Source organism: Vespa mandarinia, chromosome 24 (assembly GCF_050613455.1).
Source record: "Vespa mandarinia isolate Hongniang chromosome 24, ASM5061345v1, whole genome shotgun sequence".
NCBI classification, from domain to species: Eukaryota; Metazoa; Arthropoda; class Insecta; order Hymenoptera; family Vespidae; genus Vespa; species Vespa mandarinia.
Window position 1 is genome coordinate 2,443,526 of NC_140833.1, and position 23,704 is coordinate 2,467,229.

Below are 23,704 nucleotides of genomic sequence, written 5' to 3' on the forward strand. Positions count from 1 at the left end.
CAAGAAGTGGGGGAAGTAAGCGAGATCCGCACATTTTCAATGTACATTTGTGTGATATATGTTAACCATAGGGTGAAACATTATTATTACGTCACACGTGATTCTGAAATAGATATAAAAATAATTACAAACATGATTGCTTTTTAATATCGAGGAAAATTTTTAAAAGAAAAAGGAAACAACTTCATCGATTTATATTTTTGTTATTTCATTTTCGAATATACGTAATAAATTTTAATATGGATTTCATTGATCCATCTCAATTTTTCTTACTCAATTCACATATACGTCGAAGTTTTGTAAATAAAGTTTGTATGTTTTATTTTTGGTTTTTTTTTTTTTTTTTTTTTAGGGTGCGCCACAGTGACAAGCCCTTTTACGCTTCATATAACTTTAATTCTCTGTTACGCTCTATATATATATATATATATATATATATCTGTTAGTTAACAATACATAATACACATACATGCATACATGTATCCAATCGATCGATTAACTTAATTCTGATTGTCGATAAAACATTGAATTTGTATTTACCCGCGTAATCGTACTACGTTAGACAGTGTTAATGCTCACGATATTCGAAAGAAAAAAAAATGGGGAAAGAAAATAAAAAAAAAAAAGAATATTATTTATAAAATAATTAAGAAGATTTTTAATTGATTTTAATTATTTATATTTTAAAATAGAGTATACCAAGTGTTTTCCAATTTAGATCGATGCGTGTATGTTTATCTTTAGTCAGGTCTGTTTCACGTTAAATACTTCGCATATAATCGTTTCTAACCTTGAAAAATAACTAGTTACACGTTCGAAAAGTAGTACCTGCTTTCTTTCAATCTCACTTTGTCGTTTATTTTGCTTTTCATGAAATTCAACAATACAGAGAATAGATTTAACACAAACGATAACATACACACGAAGGTAAATAAATTGGACTAATTTCGTTTGAATTTATTTCTATTTTATATATATATATACCATTGAAAATCTATGTAATAATAATAATAATAATAATAATAATAATAATAATAATAATAATAATAATAATAACAACAATAACAATTCATTTATCAAATATTTATCGTTAAAGAAAACATTTGTTATAGGTTATGTACAATCTAGATGGAAAACTCGCATAATAATTTTCGTATAGATATTTTAAAATTCATATAAAAAAAAAAATATATATATATATATATAGTTGTAATTAAATTATTGCAATTAACAGTTTAAATTTATAAAATCGATCTACGTATGCGATTAAAAATCTATGTAATATAAACAACAATAACAATAATAATAATAATAATAATTATTATTATTATTCAATTATTACATTTTCATCGTCGAGAAATAAATTTTTTTTTTATAGGTTATATACAATCTAGATGGAAAACTCATGCGATAATTTTCATTTGAACTTATGACAAAAGAAAAAAGAAAGAGAGAACAACTAAATATGTAATTTATACGTAATCATATATTATTATTATCGAATATATTTTAATTATTACAATTATATAAATTATATTTATAAAATCGATCGATAATAATTGTAAAACATTCGTGTATACATACAGACATTAAATATTTTCCCTCTGCCACCCATTATAGAAATCTTTAACGCTTGCGCAATACAAATATAACTTTTTTTTTTCCTTCTCCCTTACACAAATGAATTTAAATCTAATAAGCGTTCTTTCTTCTTCTTCTTCTATTTCCATCTTATATACACAGATACACAGATTGACGTTTTAATGCATTAGTTTCTTCTTTTTCTCTTTTTTTTCAGAATAAATAATTTTATATATATATATGTATGTATGTAAATATATATATATATATATATATATATATGTATATATATATAAACAAAAGTTTATTTTCCATGATATTGTGAGAAACTTCTTAAAAAAATATTATATTTAAACGTTCGAAGGAAATATAAAGTGTTCGTTTGTATCATCGTTAATGTGTCATATGATATTGAGATATTAAATAAGATGGATTCGGCAGGTATAAGTGTAAAGGTATTTCAAGATAATAAAAATATTTACGAAAATTATTCCGAATATTCGAACGTGAATGATTTGAATGACGTAATTTGTAATATACGTAACATACAAGGGAAGATCAATGATTTTTTAACTCAACTTTTACAAGAGAATACATCGACCGATAAGAAAAGTAATTAAAAATAATTAATTAATTGGATTTTATTTTTATTATGTTTATTTGTTTGTTTGTTCATTAATTTTTTTCTTTAAATTGTTATTTTGCACAAATTTTAGATCACATGGCCGTGTCGGATACGGATTCAAACTCAACCGATGAAGATGTTGAAGTTGGGCCAAAGAAATGCAAGTTAATGAAATATACTTAATATATAGCATAATAATAAATATATAAAAAATGTTTATTTTTATTAAAATATAATAACAATTTTCTTTATGTCTGTCCTTTCATTAGCTTTGCCCTATCGTGGTGTACGTAACCTTTATCTTTGTACTTTGTCTGATCAAAATCACGTTTATAGAGATCAATCGAATTACTTTGATAAATTCAATTGAAGACGTATAAAAAAAAGTTTATATATTATTGGTAATATTTCTTTATTAAGAGATAATGAAATAATATGTTTCTAGATTGATATCAGTTTTCTATTTGTCAGATTACTTTCTAACGTATTGTATCGTTCGTATAACCTCTGGGAATGAATGTATGCAGATAATACCAAATCGCAGTGTATAATTTATTATACTTTATTTTATTTTATTTTTATTTTTATTGTTATCATTATTATATATTCCCTTATATCTTTATATCTGACAATATATTACAATAATAATCTGATTGATATATGTAGATATTTAATGTTTTCAGAATGAAATATGTCTACAATACTATCAAATGAATCCCAAATGAGATATGTGGTAGAATGGTTCAGGGAATGGTCAGAAATGCAGAGAGGAGATTTTTTAGAAATATTATTGGAACAATGTGGTTCTCCGGGTTTAGTCAATGGATTAGTACCTGGAATGGAAAATATGAGTTGTAAAGAAGGTTCGGATAGACCACCAAGCTTATTTCAATGTCGTGTGAAATTATTCAGAGAGTGGAGTCAAAATTGGTCACAACAAGAAAAAGATTCCTTGCTAGCTTCGATTAAAAGTATCGATGGGAAATTTGCTGGGAATTATGAACAAAGGTTATCCGCATTAATGGAAGAAAATTAAAATATATGGATTGATGTCGAGTTAAATTAATTTCATATATTAAACATGTAGAAACTAAAAATTTGATATTCAAAGGAATGAGATCTTATTTATGAGTTATTATAGAATAATCATTGAAATTTCAATAATAAGCTAATATGATTAAATGTCAACGAAGAAGGAAAAATTGTCTGAAAATTTTTCTTTTCAAATTTTTATAAACGTTCGTCCATAATCCTCGCATTGAATTATATACATAATAGAAATATTATATTATTATTCATGCTTTTATACATGAATTTAACATGTTTTCAAAAAACAAATTTTCATGGTTAGCACATTTTTAAATAAATCGCAACTGTTGTTTCTTTATCATAAGAATATTTATAAACAATCTATGTATGTGAGAGTTACAAAAGATATTGTTGTATCAGCAATTAATGATAATAATTTTTAATTTAAACTATAGTCTTTGAATAATCAATTGTTATAGGTATAAATAAATAAATATATATATATATATATTTAAATATATATACATATATATACATTCCATATTGTCAGTATTTACATTGTATGTATTTGGATGTGTGTCATTAAATATATTAAGAAAATACATATCTTTTTTGTTAATAATAAACTTTAATGAACTGTTTGAAAAGAAAAGCTCCAAGTATACAATCGATTTTGTTGTTATTATTGATGAAAACCCTACATTTTATTTACATACAAATAATATAATATACATCATATCTTCATATTTACATGTACCTTATAATAATATTAAAAAATATAAATATTATAGTGTACTTATTTACATTACATACAATGTAACAAATTACTAATATATGCATTATTAGAAAAAGTAATTTATACCATTCCAACTTACCAGTTCTATTAACAAATTATATTAGGATTATTATTGTATTTGTAGTGTATTTTTATATCCTTTTTATAAACGTTGTAACCATTTTGTACAAATATTTTTAATAGCAGTTTGTCCAAGACGATCAGATTCTTTTAAAATCTTTCTTACATCTTGAACTCTTGAATATTTAACAGCAAGAAGATACGCAGCTTTTAATTGTTTACTTTCGATGTATGCACTTATCTAAAAAAAAAAAAAAAAAAAAAAAAGTAAGAAAATTTATTGATTACTCTTACTATTTATGATTTTATAATGATCAAATTAAAAAAGATCTCTCTTACTTTAAGTTCTATGTCTGTTATTAGTCTAACCAGTACATCTATCTGATCTTTTAAAATGTGTTCAGAATGATTGTATGAACGTTGAAGAATCAATTTTATGCAATGTGTAAGTACGTGATCACATATAACGTGGGTATTAGATGCTCCAGAACTACGACAACATTTTATTAATTGTTCTACAGCAGTAACATTATCTTTTAAAGCTAATATATGTCCTGCTAAAGAATATACTTTTTGTGGTGAAAGATTGTAGTCTATAACAAAAAATTACATCATATGTAACATTATTACCATAAGAATTTAGATGTTTATATATATATACATATATATTATGTAGCATTAAATTATAACCTTGCATAATTCTGAACGCTATACCAAATCCTTCTTCAATGTCACGTCCACAAAGAATTGCTAATACAGCCAAGTGTGTTTTTTGTTGCTGATTACCAAATAAAGTAGGTAATTCAGAACTACAAGTAGCATCAGATTCAATGTCTGGAAAAAGGCTTAAAAATTCATTCGGTGATCTTCCTTCTTTCTCAGCATTTCCTAAAAACTTTGCTATTTCCATTTGTCTACTTATCGTATTTATATGCTTATCTATTTCAGAAGGCTCCATTTCCATAGTAAGAACATCATGATTACTATAATAGGAACTTGTACTCTTTCTTCTCTTTTTGCTAAAATCTCCAATATGTAATTCAGATTCTAAATGTTTTTGTGCATCAGTCAATAGATGCATTCTGTTGCATAAATCCGTGTAAGTAGTAGCTTGATTAGTATAAAAACGAATACATGTCATGGATGCTCTTATACAATCTTTCATAAAAAGTTGTAGTTGATATAAAATATACAAGGATTGTTTCTTTTCTAAACAATGGCAAACATATATTAAATATTTTTTCCAAAGTATTAAACTTGGATCTTTGGTTTTCATAGCTTCTTGTAATTTCTCAGCGTTTCCAGTTTTTAAGCAATACATATAAACAGCGTTAAAAAATAATTCAGGCTCTAAATCATTTTCTAAAATATAGTTAAGACATTTTTCAAATTCTTCGTGCTTCAAATAAAACTCTAATATAGAATTATAACTTCCATATGTAAGTAAATAATACAGGCTTTCCTTGTAATAAATGTTTTCTTTAAATGTATTTACATGTTTTATTGTTAATTGTCCTTGACTTATAGCTTTTAAATTATTAATTACAGATAATATCTCTGGTATTTTATCTACCTTCTGATTAGAATGAAATAGATAATAATTGTTTGTATTTGAATTATCTAATATTTGTAAAATTTCTGTTAATAAAGGTGGATCCTTTATTGGTCGATTTTTTACGCATTCACTTTTCTTTTGACTAGATGAATTTTTTTCTTCGATCGTATGTGATTTTATTTTGTTTGGAGGAATTTTGGGTTCATCTAAATTTTCCACATGTTTAGAAGACAATTCCTTTGGATAAGATAAAATTTCCCAACCATCGATATCATCCTGAATGACTTTATCAAGACAATGAAGAAATTTCTCTTTTGCTTGTTCAAAATAGCCCACTTTTAAACAAGCTTTACCCCAAGCTGCCCATACACCTTGAGTATCCAATCCTGATTTAGTACTAACATCCAATGCTAATGTCCATTGTTCTTTTTCAGTAAGTAAATCTCTTAATTTTCTCAAAGCATGTTCATCCATATCGTCTGAAGGTATAAGCGACAAACAATCAGAATGAATAAGTGTTGTTATAAGATCTATTTGTGATAGAAAACGATCACAGTGAGCCAATCCCGTATTGAAACCTAATTTAGCGCATTTCACTTTTGCTGCAACTAATAATGATTTTATCATCTTGATAATCACAATGTGATCTACTTCAGGATTTACTTCTCCATCATTAACTGGATATAATAATTGTTTCATTTCATCACACCGATCGAGTAGAAAACTATATCGATATATTATATTATTCTATAAATGTATTTCATAATTTAAATTTATATATAATATGAATAAATACCTTGTGTATGCTTTGTGATCCGAATGTAAATTTAAAATAGCTAAACATAAGGAAATGCTAGGAGCATATTCGAATGAAAATTCTTCTCTAATAGTTTTATTATGTCCTTCGTCTTTTGTTAATCTCCAATAATCCAATGCTTCGCTATTTGGCGTAGATGCTGATCCTTGCACCATATGCGTTTGCAAAGTAGTCTGACATTTACAATCTTCACAAACACGCACAGGTACTGAACTTGGATATCCAGGAACTTGCATACGACTTTGAGAACAAATGGCACAAACCACACGACCACATCTACGACAATGATGCCTTCTGTTAAACATTGAGAATATTACCGTTTTACAACAGCTACATTCTCTAGCCTGGAATAATTGTTATAAATAATATTATTAATATCAATTCGAATATATTTAATAAAATAAATTTAATAACGCTGCTTTTGAAATACTTTGTCATTTGGAATCCATTCTTCTTTTGTAGGCACCTTAGAAGGCATGATAAATTCATTACTTTCATTTTCCAAATTAGAATCTTGTATACTCTTTGATTTATTATCAATACCATCACGTTGTAAAGAAACTCTAAAGTCTAATGCTTTTTTACTATAAAACCTTATAATCTTATCAAATTCAGTCATCGATATACCTGTATCTTGCAAATCGATGTAGACGATATTTAATATTTTTTGAAGAGTTTCAAACTTACAATTCATTAATAATTGTTCTAACATTAGAAGTGGATCCTTTATAAGATGAATATATAATGATTTTTCTTTATCTTTTAATTCTTTCAGAATATCTATACCAATTAATGTTCTTTTGTATTTAATAATTTCTGTTTTCTTGCAATGTTGTAATAAATAATTAACGAGAAAGGATAGTGCACTGGTGGATTCAACTTTTTTAAGTACGACTTTACATATTTTCACTGAATGATTATGCGGTAACGATTGAAGAAGCTGAAACAATAAAAATTTTATGTTTATCATTTTTTTTTTTTTTTTTTTTTTTTTTTTTTTTTTTTTTTTTTTTTTAGAAAAATAAATAATCCCTTTTTTGTCGTCATAATTTCAATATATTACCTTCAAAGCTTGTTTAAAGTCTTGCCTTTCATTTTTTAATAAGCCAATTAAAAAATCTTGCGCAACAGAGGATTGTGCTTCTAATGTAAAAGATTGACACTCTAGCCATTCTAAACATAATTCAAACTTGTCTACACTTATCAAGGATTGCATTATATCAAATGGATCAATTCTATTTGTACAGTATGCAACATCGTACCAAGTATTATTATATTTGTTTGCACAATATGGTAACATTTTTCGAAAAATTGTTATTCTACGTAATATTTCTTTCATTTGAAGTTTACAATGCAAAGGTAATTTATTACTATCCGTATGATGCAGTGCATGAATCAAAATGCACTCGCACACATATGCCTGCCATTTGTTAATATTATTTAATATCATTTGTGCTAAAATATGTATATCATTAATTTGATATAAATATTCTAATATTTGTGAATTTAACGTATTTTCTTTTTCTGATGTTAAACAACTTAAAACTTTATCCTTAAAGTGTCGTACTTCGAAAGTTTTAACAATATTATTATCCGATAGAGAATCTATAACGTTCAAACAGTCTTCCCATTTTTTATTTTTCCATGCTTCCTTAAACCAATTCCACAATTTGTTTGCTGGTACTGTTTCATGGATACCGGTATATGTCTCATTTTCATTGAAAAAACATTTCAATTGATTTATCCAAGAGGAATTCAAAAAATTCTCCAAACAGGCAATACGCCGTAGATTATTGCAATTTTTATCTAAAATAGTTGGACGTTTGTTTTGCATTTTCTGTACTAGATAAGAAAGAATCCAGCTATGACCATCTAAATATTGTAACAAATTATCCTTAATCAATAACTTTTCACGAATGAATACTTCCTCATTATCATCATTTTGACAATTTTGTATAGAAAGTTGTGAACTCTCTGTATATTTCAATAATATTTCATAAGAGTAATGAGCAGATTTATATTCTATTACCACATCTTCATTTTCAAATTGAAAATAATCATTTATAGAAAATATATTTTCTTTCAAACTATTTGCATTCTCATTTTGCTTATCCAAAGACAATAAATTCTGATATTGTTCTACAAGATTTGGTAATATTATTTTCGTTTTCTCATGTAACTTCTTAAAATCGTCATTATGATAATTCTTTTGTAAATAATAATCTAAATATTCCTTTGCAGCAACATTCAAATTTTTGCTCAATGTGGTTGATTCAAAAACCTGTAATATTATGAATTAAATAAATGTAGAAAAAATAATTTATCGAGTTAAAATAAAAAGGAAATACTTACACGTATTTGTGGTGTTTCATTATATTCATTAGCCATAGCAAAAATAACTCTTGGATCGTGTACTAAGTCTAAATCTTGCCATGCTGGCTCATTAAGTTCTATAATTGGTGATAATGTTATTTCATTTAATGAGAGACCACTAAGTAACTTCGAACGAAGAGTATAAAGCGTTACAAAACCAAGATCACCAATTACATAGCCAATTGACATCAAGGAAACTGTATGCTTCAAAGTATTAAAAGGAGAATTGTTAGCCCAAATAACGAGCATTGCATGTATGAACATAACATTCCAAGTATTTAAGAAAAATGTTAATGTCTCATCTCCAACTGATAATTCGCTAAGATCCAACATTGCAAGATGTGATGTTTTCTTCAATATAGTTTGAATATTGACATGTTTTGAAAGATCATTCAAACATGTGTAAGATAAATTAGATTTCATTGAATTTAAAGTGTATAATGCTTGTAAAAGTTCCATCAGTATCTCTGAAATGCATTGATTGGGACTACTTGATACATAACTTTTTGAATCCTGTTAAAGATACAATTGAAAAGAGCATAAATAAAATTTAATAATAATAATAATCTTAGATATTTTTATATTTTTCATACTTACGGATATATCAACATTTCCATTTAATATTATACATCCAAAATTAGTATTGTCGTTCTCAGATTTGTTATTATGATAATATGGAAATATTGGGCAAGTGCTTATAAGAATGTTGTACACTAAATCTACTTTTAATTTTCTAGCAATTTGCTCAAGATTTTCAGGTTCAACATTTTTATTAAAAAGATGATAACTAAAATATCTATGAAGAGGTATATTTAACAATCTAGTTGCAGTTAACAATTCTGTATTATCTAAAATAAAAAGAAGATGATTAAATTGATATTATAAAAAAAAAAAAAAAAAAAAAAAAAAAAAAAAAAAAAAAAAAGAATTATTTGTACCTGTATTAATTGGAGCGATTGCTTTTAAATGTTGTAAATGGAATTGTAAATTTTTTAAATAATTTTTATTATTATTGCAACTTGTAATTATTTTCTGTATTATTTTTAATTCTTTAAATTCAATACTGTTCTTAGCATGCTCGTCATCGACTATTTGTTTTTGCGATTTTTTAAATTCATTGTATTCAGTCATAATATTTGTCCATAATTCATTCTTTTCTTTCCACTCTTCAACAGACAATGGTATTGTAACATCAGATAATAAATTTGTCACAGGTATATCCTTCTTATTCTCATGTAATAATTGAAAAACTTGATAAAACAAACGACTATGTTCAGTATTATTCAATGATTTGCATAATGTGACATATTTCATAGCAACATCACAAAGACTCTGTGAAATAGGATAGGTATTGCCCATAGTCAAAGCTAAATCCAATACACTTAATGTTAATATCTTGTTGTTATTAAGATTTGGTTTTAACATTCTCATGTGTGTTTCTTGGGAGGCTATAAACGTTTCAAGTTGATTGGTATATCTGGAGGAATGCATAGCTTCTTCTGCAACTAATCTTATGGTCTGTAAAAATGATTACAAAATTATACAATAATTAAAATATCCATTTTGTAAACAAAAATTTAATAGTTATAAAATAATTGAAATATAGTTCAATTAAAAAAAATTAATCATAATAATCTTCACGTTACCTCCAACGTAGAAGATTTGATATTTCTTTTTGATGTATTTCCTATTATCGAAGGACATATCAAATTAAATATTTCTTGTTTAAAATGTTTTAGTGCTTGTGAAAATCGAATTTCACCATAAAGTGCAGTATTTTCCATATTGAACATCTGTCAAAAAAACAATAAAGTTAGCATTAATGTCAAAATGTTGATTAATAACTTTATTAAATAAAGACACATGGAAAGAGCGTTTATCTATATAGGAATAATAAGTTGTTATATTTTCAATAACTTAGCTTTTGGTGTTAAGTATCAATTTGTAACAATAGTATAATATAATAAATGATTTAAGAGATATTATTAATTACTATTATTATTATTATTATTATTATTATTATTATTATTATTATTATTATTATTATTATTATTATTCTTTATAATCGTATTACATATTACAGAAAAATTCAAAAGATGAGGAAATATTTGAAATAAGTTCATATGATAAGTATTATGATGATATAAATGAAAATGAAATAATCAAAGTTGCCGATTTCTTTAATCCGCAAGTATTAAAAAAAGATGAGGATAAATACAAACCCCTACATTCTTATGTAAAGCAATATAATCAACGTGTCGCTAAAAACAAAATACAGATACCTGATATATTTCCTTATTCTCAATCGAACAAAGAACAAATATTAAATCTACTCCAGGAGGAAGAACCACATATTGCTGGATTTAAAAATGAAATAAATAAAGTATAAATATTTGTTTTTTAAATGTAATATTCTAGATGTAAAAGATGCAATACAATATACAAAGAATTGTTATATTATTTACTAGTATTATTCGGAAATTTCAACAAGAAAGAACATAAAATTGTTATCAAGAAGAAGAAATGCTTTCAATAATATGAAACTAAAACGTACTTCAACACCGTCATTTAGTAAGCAAATTTATAATAGTTAAATTAAAATTATCATTTCCAGTATTGAAGACAAACCCATATATTTATAGAATTATTTACAAATGTATAGAAAATAAAAAAGTCTCCAGGGATAAACATAATGAACCAAGTTATGATAATATACCTGAAAATTATAGAAAATTTAATTTACTACAGAACCCTGTAAGGAAAAATTATAATATTCTTAAGATAAAAATAGAATATAAAATAAATTGTATTATTTGGATAGAATCATCAAGAAGAAGATTTGTCACCTTTGTTAAGTATAAGTATAGAAGAAATTAATAAATATATAGATTTAAGTACGACTATTGAAGATACAATGGAGCCTACAGATGAAAACGATTACGACTATGAAGCTTTTAAAATGGATTATGAACAACAATATAAAAAAGATAAAAAAATAAGCGATAAATTACAATACACTCATACAGAAGAACAAGTGATAAAAGAACATATTTCCAAGAAACCATTTGAAAAAGTTACAGATACTACAAAAAATTGTACAAAGAAAGATATGGATTATTTTGGTTTTAAAGCTATAAAATGTTTAATTTACAACTACCAACATGTAAAAGACACAACAGAAGCAAAAAAAACATTATCAAAAATGTGGCTAATTATTAAAGTATGGCTGTGCATTTATGTGTGTATCGCAATTCCATGTTGGTGCCAAAGAGGAAGTTATTTATTTTATATATACCAAATTATTTTTAATTATATGCCACGAGAATAAATAAACAACTAATATTTTATACTTTTTTCTTTTCTTTTTTTTTTTTTTCTTTTTTTTTTTTTTATATATAACAGGATGGTGTTGTTGTTGGTTTCGTTGTAAACTTTTCTTTCCCAGAAAAAGAATAATGTTTGTAAAACAATATTATATGCGAAATCCTCCAGGTATTTTAATACCAAAACTTTCTAAAAAGAAACCGATTAAATACGAACCGTCTGAATATGAACAAGACATGTATGAAAAACTTGAAGCTGCAATAAGAAATATATAATACAAATAACTACAATTGCAAGCATATTGTATAATGCATATAATAATGTATAAAAATTTTATGAAATAAGTAGTAATGTTAGTTTAAATGAATAAATAAATAAATATAAAAATACCTCTATAACTTCTTGCGCTTTCTCATAATCATTTTTCCACAAACATTGGATAACCAAACTTTCTTTCGATGACAACATTAAATTAATAAGAAATATTGGCTGATCTGCATCTTTTACAATTAAATTATCTGAAATAGTTATATTTTTTAATTGATTCCATTCGTTAATATTATCATCAACAATTTCCACTTCTGAGCTACTATCAGTTTTTATTTTTGTATCATCCGAATCACTACTATGATTTCGATAAAAAACAATATCATTGAATCTCTCTTGAGGATATATTATATTTTCCTTTAATAAAGTACCAGAATTAGTTTCAATTGTAAAGTTATCAGGCAGCCCTACGTTTTTGATAAAATAAGAATTTGTATGAAGATCCAATCTCCATTTTGCATCAGCTAATAATTTTACTAAATTAGATATCTTTGGACTTAATTTATTTAATTCTTCTGCATATGTTGCATCATATTTGAGTTTTCTCATTTCAATCTCTGTAGCTGTAATACTATTTTTTAAGTAATATAATATTTCTCTAACAGCATATTTATTACAAATAAAATTCATATTATTGTATTTCATTGATTTATGAATAATTGTTTGCTTTTCATTTAGGACAATGTTATGATCTTGTGATTTATTATCACTATGACAGAAGTCATCATAGCTTAAGAAAAGCAAAGAAAATATATTTTCCATTGTCTCCAATCTCAAAGAAAATGGCAATAAAGTACATAAATAAGATTCCATGTCGAGTAAATATTTTGTGATATTCTGATATTTTGCACTATAAGTTTTACAAAGTAAAATTACTTTTAATGCATTTACCATACTACAATAAGCTTGAAAAATATTTTCAGGTTCTCCGGTGCCTTGTAATAGTTCTTTAATTCGATCATGATCTATTTCATGTATATTTGTAGCTTCTTTCAATAAAAAAAGTACTGTACAATTTTCCAGAAGATACAACATACGTTTTAATGGTATTGCGTTTACAATACATACTGATTCTATACCATCTTGACTTTCTTTTATAACTTCTGAATTTTTTAGATTCAGAATCCAATTTATAATTTCGGTATATGTCTTTAACGTGGTATCTAATTTGTGAAAAGTATGATCAGTAAAAATCTTGAGATTACAATTTTGTAATAGAAATTTCAGGACTTCATATACAATCGTATTGTCTGTCCAATTTTGTAAATCGTCAGTATCTCCTTCCGAACAGTGATGTAAAAATTTTAACAATAATATTATCCAAAAGTGTTTTAAAGGAGGATAGGATAATATCATTGAAACTTCATTATAATTGCCAGTTATTAAGAATGTATAACAAATATTCTGAAAAAGAAGACAAAAAGAAAGAAAATAATATTATTTTGACACTGACAATATTGTTTAATTAATTTTAATTACAACTATTATGATTTAAACTTACTAATATATCTGTTAACCAATGTGATTTTTGTGTTATTATTCTTCTAAGTATTTCCATTTCATTTAACACCATAATATTGTCATTATTCTTATATTTAAATATGGCATTGCATATTCTAATTGCATCTTCCATAATAGTACCAGACTTGGAGTATCCATATAATTCATTCATATTTAAGTTCCACTCATCGATAAATGTCGTATCCTTTCTAGAGTATAATGCCAATTCTATATCTTTAATATTATCTGTCTTTAAGGTTATTGGACATAACCATTTTAAAAATTCAGTCTTTTTAGATTCAGTCAAAATCATCTTCGATAAAATACATAAGAATATTTCTAAATATTCATTATTAAGTATTATTTTATTTTGAATGAATGATGAAGCATCATCTTTCTCATTTACAAGAGAATTTTCATTAGGTATCATAAGTTCCATAATTTCTTTTAATGCAGTCAAGTAGAAATCTAATAATCCATTAGGAAAAATAGAAATACTAAATGAATATAAACAGCACATATTAATAATGTGACATGCTATTATAGGGTTTTTTATTAAATATGCTTTTAAAAAAGATAAAGTCGATTGAGAAAAATCATTAACGATTTGTGGTGATGCAGCTTTAATATTTACATCGGAACAATATAACAGCAACTCCTGTTGTAAAATATAGAATTGTAAATAATATATAATGTGTAATTTCAAATATATAATTATTATATGAGATAGACGAACCTCTATTACATTTTGAGATATATCGTCCATCAAATCCACAGCAATTTGAAAATCTATGCTATTAAAGTCCATTGAAATATTTTTATTGTGGCAACATTTATCAGGGAAAAGTTTGTATAATAACAAATATTCAATCCATCGAAAGTTATTTTCCTTTTTCATGTCACTAAAATAATATCAATGATTAATATCTTATATTATTTATTTCTATCTTAATACTTACATATCAATTTTAATTATAGATTTAAAATCTATATTATGAATCATATCTGTACTTTGTTCAGAACAAATATTGTGATGATGATAGGTTCGATATATTTCATATGCTGTGTACCATAATTTGGATGAAATACACTTATGTATCTCAAAGACTTCCATTTCTTTTGACATTTTTCTGATGATAAATTTTACACTTTTCTTGATATAATCACTTTTCCTTTTAACACTTTTAAAACTTCATTATAGGTTATGAAATTTACACTTTAATAGCGAAAATCTACGTCAAAACTGTTCACAATATTTAAACGACTTCAACGACAGATATGGTCAAGATATATTATACCAACAGAACTGTTTATAAATATAATTGTTCTCGATAGATGGCACCATTGGTAATCTGTCTATGACGTCATCTTAATTGACGTTCTTTTGTTATCGACCATTCATAAAATGTCCCTGTTTTTATAATGGTTTACGCCATCAGAACAGCCGTAATTTTAAATCAATTTTGATGAACAAGATCTCATTTTAAAGACGAAGATTTAATCTAGAATATATATTTTTTAAATTTTTAGTAAAAACTTTATTTTCTTTGAAAAAAAAGTACTAAAACTTTACATTGCCAATTATACTTCTAAAGGCAAATATATAGAAGATTTAATTAAATTTAAAGATAATTTCTTTAAATCCGCAAATTTATATATGAATTATATAACAGAATTATTTAATTATATTTATATATAATTAAAAAATATAATATATCGACGTCGTATTTAAAAAATGGATCACTGGAAGAAAATATCATAGTTCATATTTTGTCCATATGTGTCGCTGAAGTTATACACGTTTTGAACAAAATTTAATGAACAGCTTGAATATTAACATATAAGATTTAAAACTTACGAAATATCATATATTTCATTTTTTAAAACTTGCCTATAATATTCTCTGGTGTTTTTATATTTTTAACGTGTAAGTTATTCAAAATATGGAATAATTTTTTGAAATATATTAGAACGAATTCTAACCTAACCTTACATTAAGTACATGCTTTTTTTTTAGTTATTCTAAATCATGGCACCTAGAAATATCAATTCTTTAAAGAATAAAGATATTTATAAACAAAATAGACGAAAGAAAAGAGCAAGAATAATAATAAGAAATTTACCATTTCAAGTAAGTTTTGTTATAGTATTAAACATATAAAATGTAACGACATTGTTTTCTAATGTTTTTTGTCTTTTATCTCTGTAGATCACGGAGAATAATTTAAAAGAATATTTTGATCAGTATGGAAAAATCGAAGAAGTAAAATTATTAATTAAAGCTGATGGAAAACCTATTGGATGTGGATTCATTCAATTCGATCACGTGCAGAGTGCGGCAAAAGCAATACATTATGCAAACTTGAAGCCAATTCAAGGTAGATCTATTGTTGTCGATTGGGCAATACCTAAACATAAATTTAATAAAAATACAACAGAAGATATTAAAGACGTAAATAATGTTGATATTAACATTAAGAAAGGATCAGATGATTGTGACAATGATGATAAATCAATAATAGAACCTATTGAAGAAATGAACTTATCAAATAATTCGATTGAAAGTATGGATGCGTAAGTAATAGTTAACACTTATATAAATGAATGCAAATATGTTACTAAATGGAAAAATGTATTACAAATTATTCATTCAAATTTATAGCTCGGATAAAGAAGATGAAGAGGATATGGAAGATTCATCAGAGGAGGAAAAACAAGATGTAAAGGATGAGGAAATAACAGAAGAATTCTTGGATGAAAAAGTAAATGATGAAGATGAAAAAATGACAAAGAATACAAAATGCGTATCTAATGACGTTCACGAAGGAAAAACTGTATTTTTAAAAAATGTACCATTTTCTGTGAAAAATGAAGAACTTAAAAAGTATATGGAACAGTTTGGACCAGTCTATTATGCTCTTATTTGTATAGACTCTTTAACAGAACATTCCAAAGGAACGGCTTTTGTTAAATTCAAGGTAATAGTTTTGTATGTATTATAATTAATTAATTATTAATAACATAATAGATCCATAAAATTTTTGATTAATTTTCAGAATATAGAAGATGCTGAAAAATGCTTATCAGCTGGAACAGAATTACGTTTACGTGATGCTATTCTAGAAGCACATAGAGCTCTTCATAAAAATGATATTACGAATAAAAATAATTTGAAACGTCAAAAAGAGAAAGATTCAAGGAATTTATATCTTATAAAAGAAGGAGGTACATAGATATATAGATATTATATATATAATGAAAAAAATCTAAAAAAGAATCTAATAATGGTGTTGTAAAAATTAATTAAAAATATTTTCAGTAATAATCGCTGGAAGTCCAGCTGCAGTAGGCGTATCAGTTACAGATATGGCAAAACGATTACAACTTGAACGTTGGAAATCTCAAATATTGCGTAATTTGAACATGTTTGTTTCAAGGGTGCGCCTAGTTGTTCAAAATTTACCAGCATCATTAGATGATGTTAAACTTAGGCTAATTTTTAAAAAGTATGGTGGTTCTAAGGCAATTATTAAAGAGGTATATATGTATACATTTAAATTTATATATTTTAATAAATAAGAATCCACATAAGCACATAGAATATTTATATATATATATATATATGTATATTTATAGGCAAGAATTATGCGTGATTTAAAAAATATAGACTCAAAGGGTGTAGGAAAGTCTAAAGAATATGGATTCGTAACATTTACCAAACACGAAGATGCTCTTAAAGCTTTACGAGCTATAAATAATAATCCAAATATTTTTACTCCTCACAAGGTAAACTTCAATTGTATTATCTTGATTAAAATAAAAATCTCTTGTTATATTTAATAATATGATTTTTATTAGAGGCCAATAGTTGCCTTTTCCATTGAAAATCGTATCATGGTGAATGCCAAACAAAGAAGAATTCAAAAGAGTCAAGCACGAAATCCTCTTTATTCAGGGAATAAAGATCAGGGGCAAAATAAATATAACAATAAAGAGCATTCAATGGAAGAAACAAAAGTCGTAGCCAAGAACGAATTGGCGAATGACAAAAAATCATTCTCAGGCATTAAAAGTAAGCCTGGAGAAACAAAGATTAGATCAAAATTCAACTTGAAAAATCAAAGTATCCTGCATAGTAAAGTAATAAAAAAAGAGAAAAAGGCAGTGAAACACGATCACAGTAGAAAAACAAAACTAGAAAGGGCAAAGAAAGAGTTGAAGGTAAGGATCCATCATACTTGTATTTTTGTTTTTACTGTGACGATATATGCAGAGTATTTTTATCTTTCCTCTTTTTTTTTTTCTTTAGACCAAGCAAATTGCCAAGAGGGGCAACGCGGAAGATGCAAACTTCAATAAACTCGTAAACAGTTATAAAAGTAAATTATTAGCATTAGGACCAACCAGATCAAAATGGTACGATACTTCATAAAAAAAAAAAATAAATAAAAAAAAATAGATAAAAAAATTAAGAAAAATTTACATTTTTTTAAAAATCATGTTTAACTAAATAATTAATAAACGTTGATGAAATAAACATTGTACATTTTAATAAATAACTTGTATCATACGATAAATATATATCATTGGCCTAAACAATTTATTTGTTTAATAAAGCTTTTTTTTTTATGGAAACTATATATTTTTTGTTAGCAATTTATATGTTTATTTTTTTATTATTTTATATATATATATAGTTTCTACTAAAAAAAATCATAAATGACCTTGAATTTCCCCTAACCCCCCACCCATTCATAATTCATAATTCATAAATGTAACATTTTATTAATTCGATGCATGAAAATGAATACATCCTGTGCACTAAAAATGTTTCGCGAAACAATCAACATAATCCCCCACCACTATTTGATTCTCCTACTTTGTCGGCTTGTGTATTTTATCCGCGATAGACTCAAGAGAATTCTAATTCTATAGGACTTACTGCGAACTCAATTGCATTTGCTTCAGTGTTACGACTTTCTGCTTTTACTTTTTTTTTTTTTTTTTTTTCCATTAAATTGTTATCGCAAAAAAAAGAAAGGAAAAAAGAAGTAGAAAAGAAAGATAAACGATGTGTCGAGTGTGTTCATAAAAAAAAAAAAAAAAAAGAGAAGAAAACAATTAACGAGGAATATATTAATATTAATTAATTTTTTAAAAGATGATAACTACGCTAAGGTGAGTATAAAAGTATATATACTTTAAAAACATTCAAACAATTGGCGATATTAATATCATAGTTTTCTACGTTCTAGATCTCATAAAAGCAATTACTATTATATTTATGGCTTCTTAATTGATAGAAAACATATACTTACGAATGTAACAATAGTTCTGTGTATTTATATATATATATATATATATATATATATATATATATCATTTGAAAAAATTTTCACAATGCACTAAAAAGTAATTCACTTTCTCTTTAATTTTTTTTTTTTTCGTTTAAATTGATGTATTTCTATTTCAAGGATATAAATTTTTTTTTTCCGTTAATAAATTTTCGATTATCGAATCTCGATATGTCGATCGAACGTAATTTTTCTTTTATCGTTTTAATGTTGTCAGTAAGGCGCGAAAATACAAATATATATATATATATACAATTTTTTTCTTCAACAATCCTTCGAATGTATTAGAGGTAACATTAAATCTTTCATTGATTTTTAGAATATACATTTCGTCGAGATCTTCTTCTATCACTTTTTTAAGATTTTCGAAAGATAATAAAAACGACAGACGCATTATTAATAGAACTTTAGAAACTTTGACAGCTGCAGTTGATAAACACGAATTATCGTCGAATTGTCGTGCGTACGAGGAAATACCCGGACCAAAACCAATTCCCATTTTGGGAAATACATGGCGTTTTATTCCTTACATAGGTAAATATTTTTTTTTCATTTTATATATATATACATATTTTTTTTTTATATTTCTTTTATCAAGTACGAAAGACAATTTTTTTTTTTACCTCGTATTTTCTTCGAGTAAAGTTTTAATCTTTATATTTGGATTACGTTGTAAATTAACTAATTTCACAGGTGATTTTAAAATACAATCGGTAGACAAGGTATCGAAAAGATTATACGAACGTTACGGTGACATAGTTAAAATTGAAAATTTACTTGGCAGACCTGACATGGTTTTCGTTTACGATGCCAACGAGATAGAACGAATTTTTCGTCAAGAGGATAAAATGCCCCATCGACCGTCCATGCCTTCTCTTAATTATTATAAACACGTTTTAAGAAAACAATTTTTCAAAGATGATGCTGGCATTATCGCCGTGTAAGTGATTATTTAATTATTTATATTTTCTTAATAAACTAAATTAAAATACTTTGATACAAAAAAAATTGAAACTTCTTCGAAATAGATTTGTAAAAATTATCATCAATTTCAAATTAATATTTACATTTTCTTTTTGTTTAACGATCGTCGATCATTAAAATTAATTTCTTTGACAAAATTCAATTGGCGCGAATTAATCAAATTCAAACGACAAATCGTATTTCAATTTTCTTATGGCAGCCAACGTAAGAAAGATAAAACATAACCAACATGATAAACTATTTAATATTTAGAAAGTATATATCACTTTTCATATCCGTAAATAGCGGTACGGTATAATTTAAATTTGATTAGTAGTAGTAGTAATATGTCACAAGAGAGTTTGCATTACGATCTAACTCGAAATATAATAATATCTTTTTAAATGATATTTTGTAATTATAGATTACTTGTTTTACATAACGATCAAACGTTAGAATGCACGCGCGAAATTATTTAAATTCAAAAAAAAAAAAAAAAAAAAAAAAAAAAAAAAAAAAAAAAAAAAAAAAGTGTTTTATGATTTATAAAACTTTATCGTTATATGATATATTTATGATTTGTACATATTTATGTATTAAAGTTGATTTATTAAATAATTTATAATTAAATCAACTTAATTCAAGTTTTTATCGTTTGATTTCTGTTGTCAGTCACGGAGAGAGTTGGTACAACTTCCGTAGTAAAGTGCAACAAGTAATGTTGCAACCGCGAACAGCAAAAATGTACGTCGGTTCAATCGAGGAAGCTAGTCGGTCATTCCTATTAAGGTTTAAGTATTACTCTGAATGCAAGCCTTTCCCTTTTCTAATCATTTCTTTTCTCCCTTTCTCTTTTCTCTTTTCACTCTTTTCCTTTTATTCTTTTAATCCTCTCATCCATCATCTCGGATTTTTTTTAAATTTCACATGATTTTATTTAATTCATTCTGATATTATTTTGTAGAATAGAAAGTATTAAGAATATAAATGACGAAGTACCCGATGATTTTCTAAATGAAATACATAAATGGTCGCTCGAGTGTAAGTATTTACTTTTATTTTTTTTTTTTCTTTTTGTTATCTAAAAAAAAGATTTAGAAAATGTAGAACATAAAAAGAGGAATAATAATAATAATAATAATAGTATTGTTATATTAATTATAAAGATGATCGATACTTTTTTTTTATACTACCATATTATTATACTTAATAAATATTTTTTTCTTTTTTTTTTAATTAACAGCTATCGCTAGAGTCGCATTAGATGTTCGTTTAGGTTGCTTAGAAAACAATGCAAATGTCGAAACACAGGAATTAATAAACGCAGTCACTACATTTTTCAAAAATGTTGGCATTCTGGAACTGAAAATACCTTTTTGGAGGATCTTTAATACACCTACATGGAAAAAATATGTTAATGCACTTGATACTATTGTACGGTTTGTATTGAAAAGAAAGAATATAGAAAATGAGAATGTAATAATTTAATTCATTTACAAGTATGATTAGATCAATGTATATATATATATATATTAGAATTACATCAAAATACACGGATACTGCATTGTTGAATTGGAAGAATACATCAAATTTTAATAAAGAATTATCTTTATTGGAAAGAGTATTGGCTTTAGAGGGAAACTCAAAATTGGCTACCATTTTAGCACTTGATTTATTTTTGGTTGGGATCGATACTGTAAGCGTACAATAATATTAATAATTAAAAGGCGTCATTAGTCTTTTTTTTTTATTTTAACATTTCTGAGATTATTGTTTTTAAAAAATAGACTTCGAGTGCTGTGGGATCAGTGCTGTATCAATTGGCAATAAATCAGGAAAAACAAGAAATTGCTTATAAAGAAATATCCAATGTATTTCCATCAAGAGATAGACCAATAGAGGCAGTGCATTTGGAAAATTTAAAATATTTGAAAGCTTGCATAAAAGAAACCTTGAGGTTTGTATTTTATATATCATTTGATTTGATTTGATCATTATGAGATAAATATTATATTGAATTTATTTTTAATTAGAATGTATCCCGTTGTTATTGGAAATGGACGATGTATGACTAAAGATACAATAATCAGTGGTTATCGTATACCTAAAGGAGTAAGAAAATCTTTTTTATAATTATTGTATAGTAACAATTTTTAGTTATTTTTGATTATTAATTATATATATATATATATATATATATATATATATATATATATATATATATATATATATATATGTCTGTGTGTGTATGTGTTTAGGTGCAAGTTATTTTTCAACATTACGTTATAAGCAATTTAGACAAATATTTCCCACGAAGCAATGAATTTTTTCCTGAGAGATGGTTACAAGATGATGGTGTAAGACATGCATTTGCGTCACTTCCTTTTGGTTATGGTAAACGTATGTGCCTAGGACGACGATTTGCTGATTTGGAAATGATTATTGTAATCAGTAAGGTAAGTTGTAGAAACAAAAGAGTATTTGTTCTTTGTTTACATTGTATAAAGTATTACTTTCTTTATTTATTTAAGTAAATAAAAAATATCTAGAAGTAAAATGTTCTAAATTACTATAAATTTGAAGTCTTTAATTTGTATGTATTTTATGGATGGATGTGCGTGTGTTTATGTGTTTTCTTTTTCTCATAATGAAAAAGACAAGATGTAATATTTCTACGTTACTTTGTAGTAACCGAAAGAGAAACTTACTATACGAATAAAGGTAATTTTATTATGATACGCTTCATGGTCACGAGATAATCGTAGTAGTTAACTGTCTGACGGTTACGCTGAATGAGCTCGGACAATAACTGATTCCTGACTATTTCATTCTTTCCTCTTTCGGTAGAATATTTTATAAGTATAATTAAAACGTTCCAATTATAATGTATATAAAACGTTCCAATTGTAATATGTATAAAATATTCCATTTGTATTTTGCATCTAATCATAATATTTTGTCAAAGTAAATTAATCAAAGATCAATATGTTAGATAATTAAAGGGAGTAATATTTATAATAATAACAATGTAAAAGTATATTAACAATTTTTTCATTTCAGATCTTGCAATATTACAAAATAGAATATCATCATAAAAAATTAGATTATTATATTGACCCAATGTATACACCTAAAGGACCATTGAAATTAAAATTTATTAATAGATGAATCTATTTATTTATATGTCCGCAATTTATATTTGATAATGTAAAGAAAATTAAAATGAACAATTCAGTTTTCAAAAGATGCACCTAGCGATAGGCAATACTTGATGCATGGATGTATGAAAAATATTTTGACATGCATATAACAGGCCTTCAATTCTATCTATCGGTAGAACGTACAAACTAATTATTGACACAATTAAATGATTATCAATATGTTCATTTTTATAAATTTT

General features: G+C 25.5%; 5 protein-coding genes across 13 annotated transcripts; 4 read left to right on the top strand and 1 right to left on the bottom strand.

The window, feature by feature from the left end:
• Nucleotides 1-731: 731 nt before the first annotated feature.
• LOC118442516 (uncharacterized protein C14orf119) lies at nucleotides 732-3,608 on the top strand. Of its 8 annotated transcripts, XR_014983554.1 has the most exons (6): nucleotides 732-927; nucleotides 1,799-2,193; nucleotides 2,298-2,366; nucleotides 2,476-2,607; nucleotides 2,678-2,751; nucleotides 2,890-2,915. XR_014983554.1 is itself a non-coding variant. In XM_085663928.1 (5 exons), the coding sequence occupies exons 2-4, from the start codon at nucleotides 2,010-2,012 to the stop codon at nucleotides 2,574-2,576; spliced, it is 354 nt and encodes a 117-aa protein (XP_085520054.1). In that variant the 5' UTR covers nucleotides 732-927; nucleotides 1,799-2,009; the 3' UTR covers nucleotides 2,577-2,607; nucleotides 2,890-3,027. The 8 variants fall into 8 exon arrangements, 7 of the variants coding, with proteins under 7 accessions (XP_085520054.1, XP_085520058.1, XP_085520056.1 ...); XM_085663928.1 differs by lacking the exon at nucleotides 2,678-2,751 and having other exon boundaries at nucleotides 2,890-3,027; XM_085663932.1 differs by lacking the exons at nucleotides 1,799-2,193; nucleotides 2,476-2,607; nucleotides 2,678-2,751 and having other exon boundaries at nucleotides 735-927; nucleotides 2,873-3,608.
• Nucleotides 3,609-3,974: 366 nt separating this feature from the next.
• Sptz (zinc finger FYVE-type containing 26 spastizin) lies at nucleotides 3,975-15,275 on the bottom strand. Its single transcript, XM_035867897.2, has 14 exons — nucleotides 14,947-15,275; nucleotides 14,724-14,889; nucleotides 13,989-14,645; nucleotides 12,551-13,891; nucleotides 10,483-10,629; nucleotides 9,775-10,354; nucleotides 9,434-9,684; nucleotides 8,816-9,349; nucleotides 7,527-8,744; nucleotides 6,894-7,403; nucleotides 6,443-6,807; nucleotides 4,782-6,370; nucleotides 4,431-4,684; nucleotides 3,975-4,332 (listed from the first exon to the last, which is right to left on the bottom strand). Exons 1-14 carry the CDS (start codon nucleotides 15,111-15,113, stop codon nucleotides 4,174-4,176), a joined length of 7,938 nt encoding a protein of 2,645 aa, XP_035723790.2. The 5' UTR covers nucleotides 15,114-15,275; the 3' UTR covers nucleotides 3,975-4,173.
• Nucleotides 11,689-12,435, top strand: LOC146872264 (uncharacterized). The gene is made up of 2 exons (XM_085663848.1): nucleotides 11,689-12,111; nucleotides 12,239-12,435. The coding sequence occupies exons 1-2, from the start codon at nucleotides 11,751-11,753 to the stop codon at nucleotides 12,433-12,435; spliced, it is 558 nt and encodes a 185-aa protein (XP_085519974.1). The 5' UTR covers nucleotides 11,689-11,750.
• Nucleotides 15,276-15,775: 500 nt separating the features above from the next.
• LOC118442379 (RNA-binding protein 28-like) lies at nucleotides 15,776-18,452 on the top strand. The gene is made up of 9 exons (XM_035867898.2): nucleotides 15,776-15,914; nucleotides 16,005-16,118; nucleotides 16,197-16,561; nucleotides 16,650-16,965; nucleotides 17,044-17,212; nucleotides 17,307-17,524; nucleotides 17,624-17,773; nucleotides 17,846-18,208; nucleotides 18,297-18,452. Exons 2-9 carry the CDS (start codon nucleotides 16,017-16,019, stop codon nucleotides 18,417-18,419), a joined length of 1,806 nt encoding a protein of 601 aa, XP_035723791.1. The 5' UTR covers nucleotides 15,776-15,914; nucleotides 16,005-16,016; the 3' UTR covers nucleotides 18,420-18,452.
• Nucleotides 18,453-18,904: 452 nt separating this feature from the next.
• On the top strand, nucleotides 18,905-23,686 carry LOC118442380 (putative cytochrome P450 301a1, mitochondrial). Of its 2 annotated transcripts, XM_035867900.2 has the most exons (11): nucleotides 18,905-19,165; nucleotides 19,661-19,875; nucleotides 20,035-20,281; nucleotides 20,977-21,093; nucleotides 21,269-21,345; nucleotides 21,548-21,743; nucleotides 21,841-22,000; nucleotides 22,092-22,261; nucleotides 22,338-22,416; nucleotides 22,563-22,760; nucleotides 23,365-23,686. In XM_035867900.2, the coding sequence occupies exons 1-11, from the start codon at nucleotides 19,149-19,151 to the stop codon at nucleotides 23,470-23,472; spliced, it is 1,584 nt and encodes a 527-aa protein (XP_035723793.1). In that variant the 5' UTR covers nucleotides 18,905-19,148; the 3' UTR covers nucleotides 23,473-23,686. The 2 variants fall into 2 exon arrangements, with proteins under 2 accessions (XP_035723793.1, XP_085520053.1); XM_085663927.1 differs by lacking the exon at nucleotides 18,905-19,165 and having other exon boundaries at nucleotides 19,722-19,875; nucleotides 20,126-20,281.
• The last annotated feature ends 18 nt before the right edge of the window (nucleotides 23,687-23,704 follow it).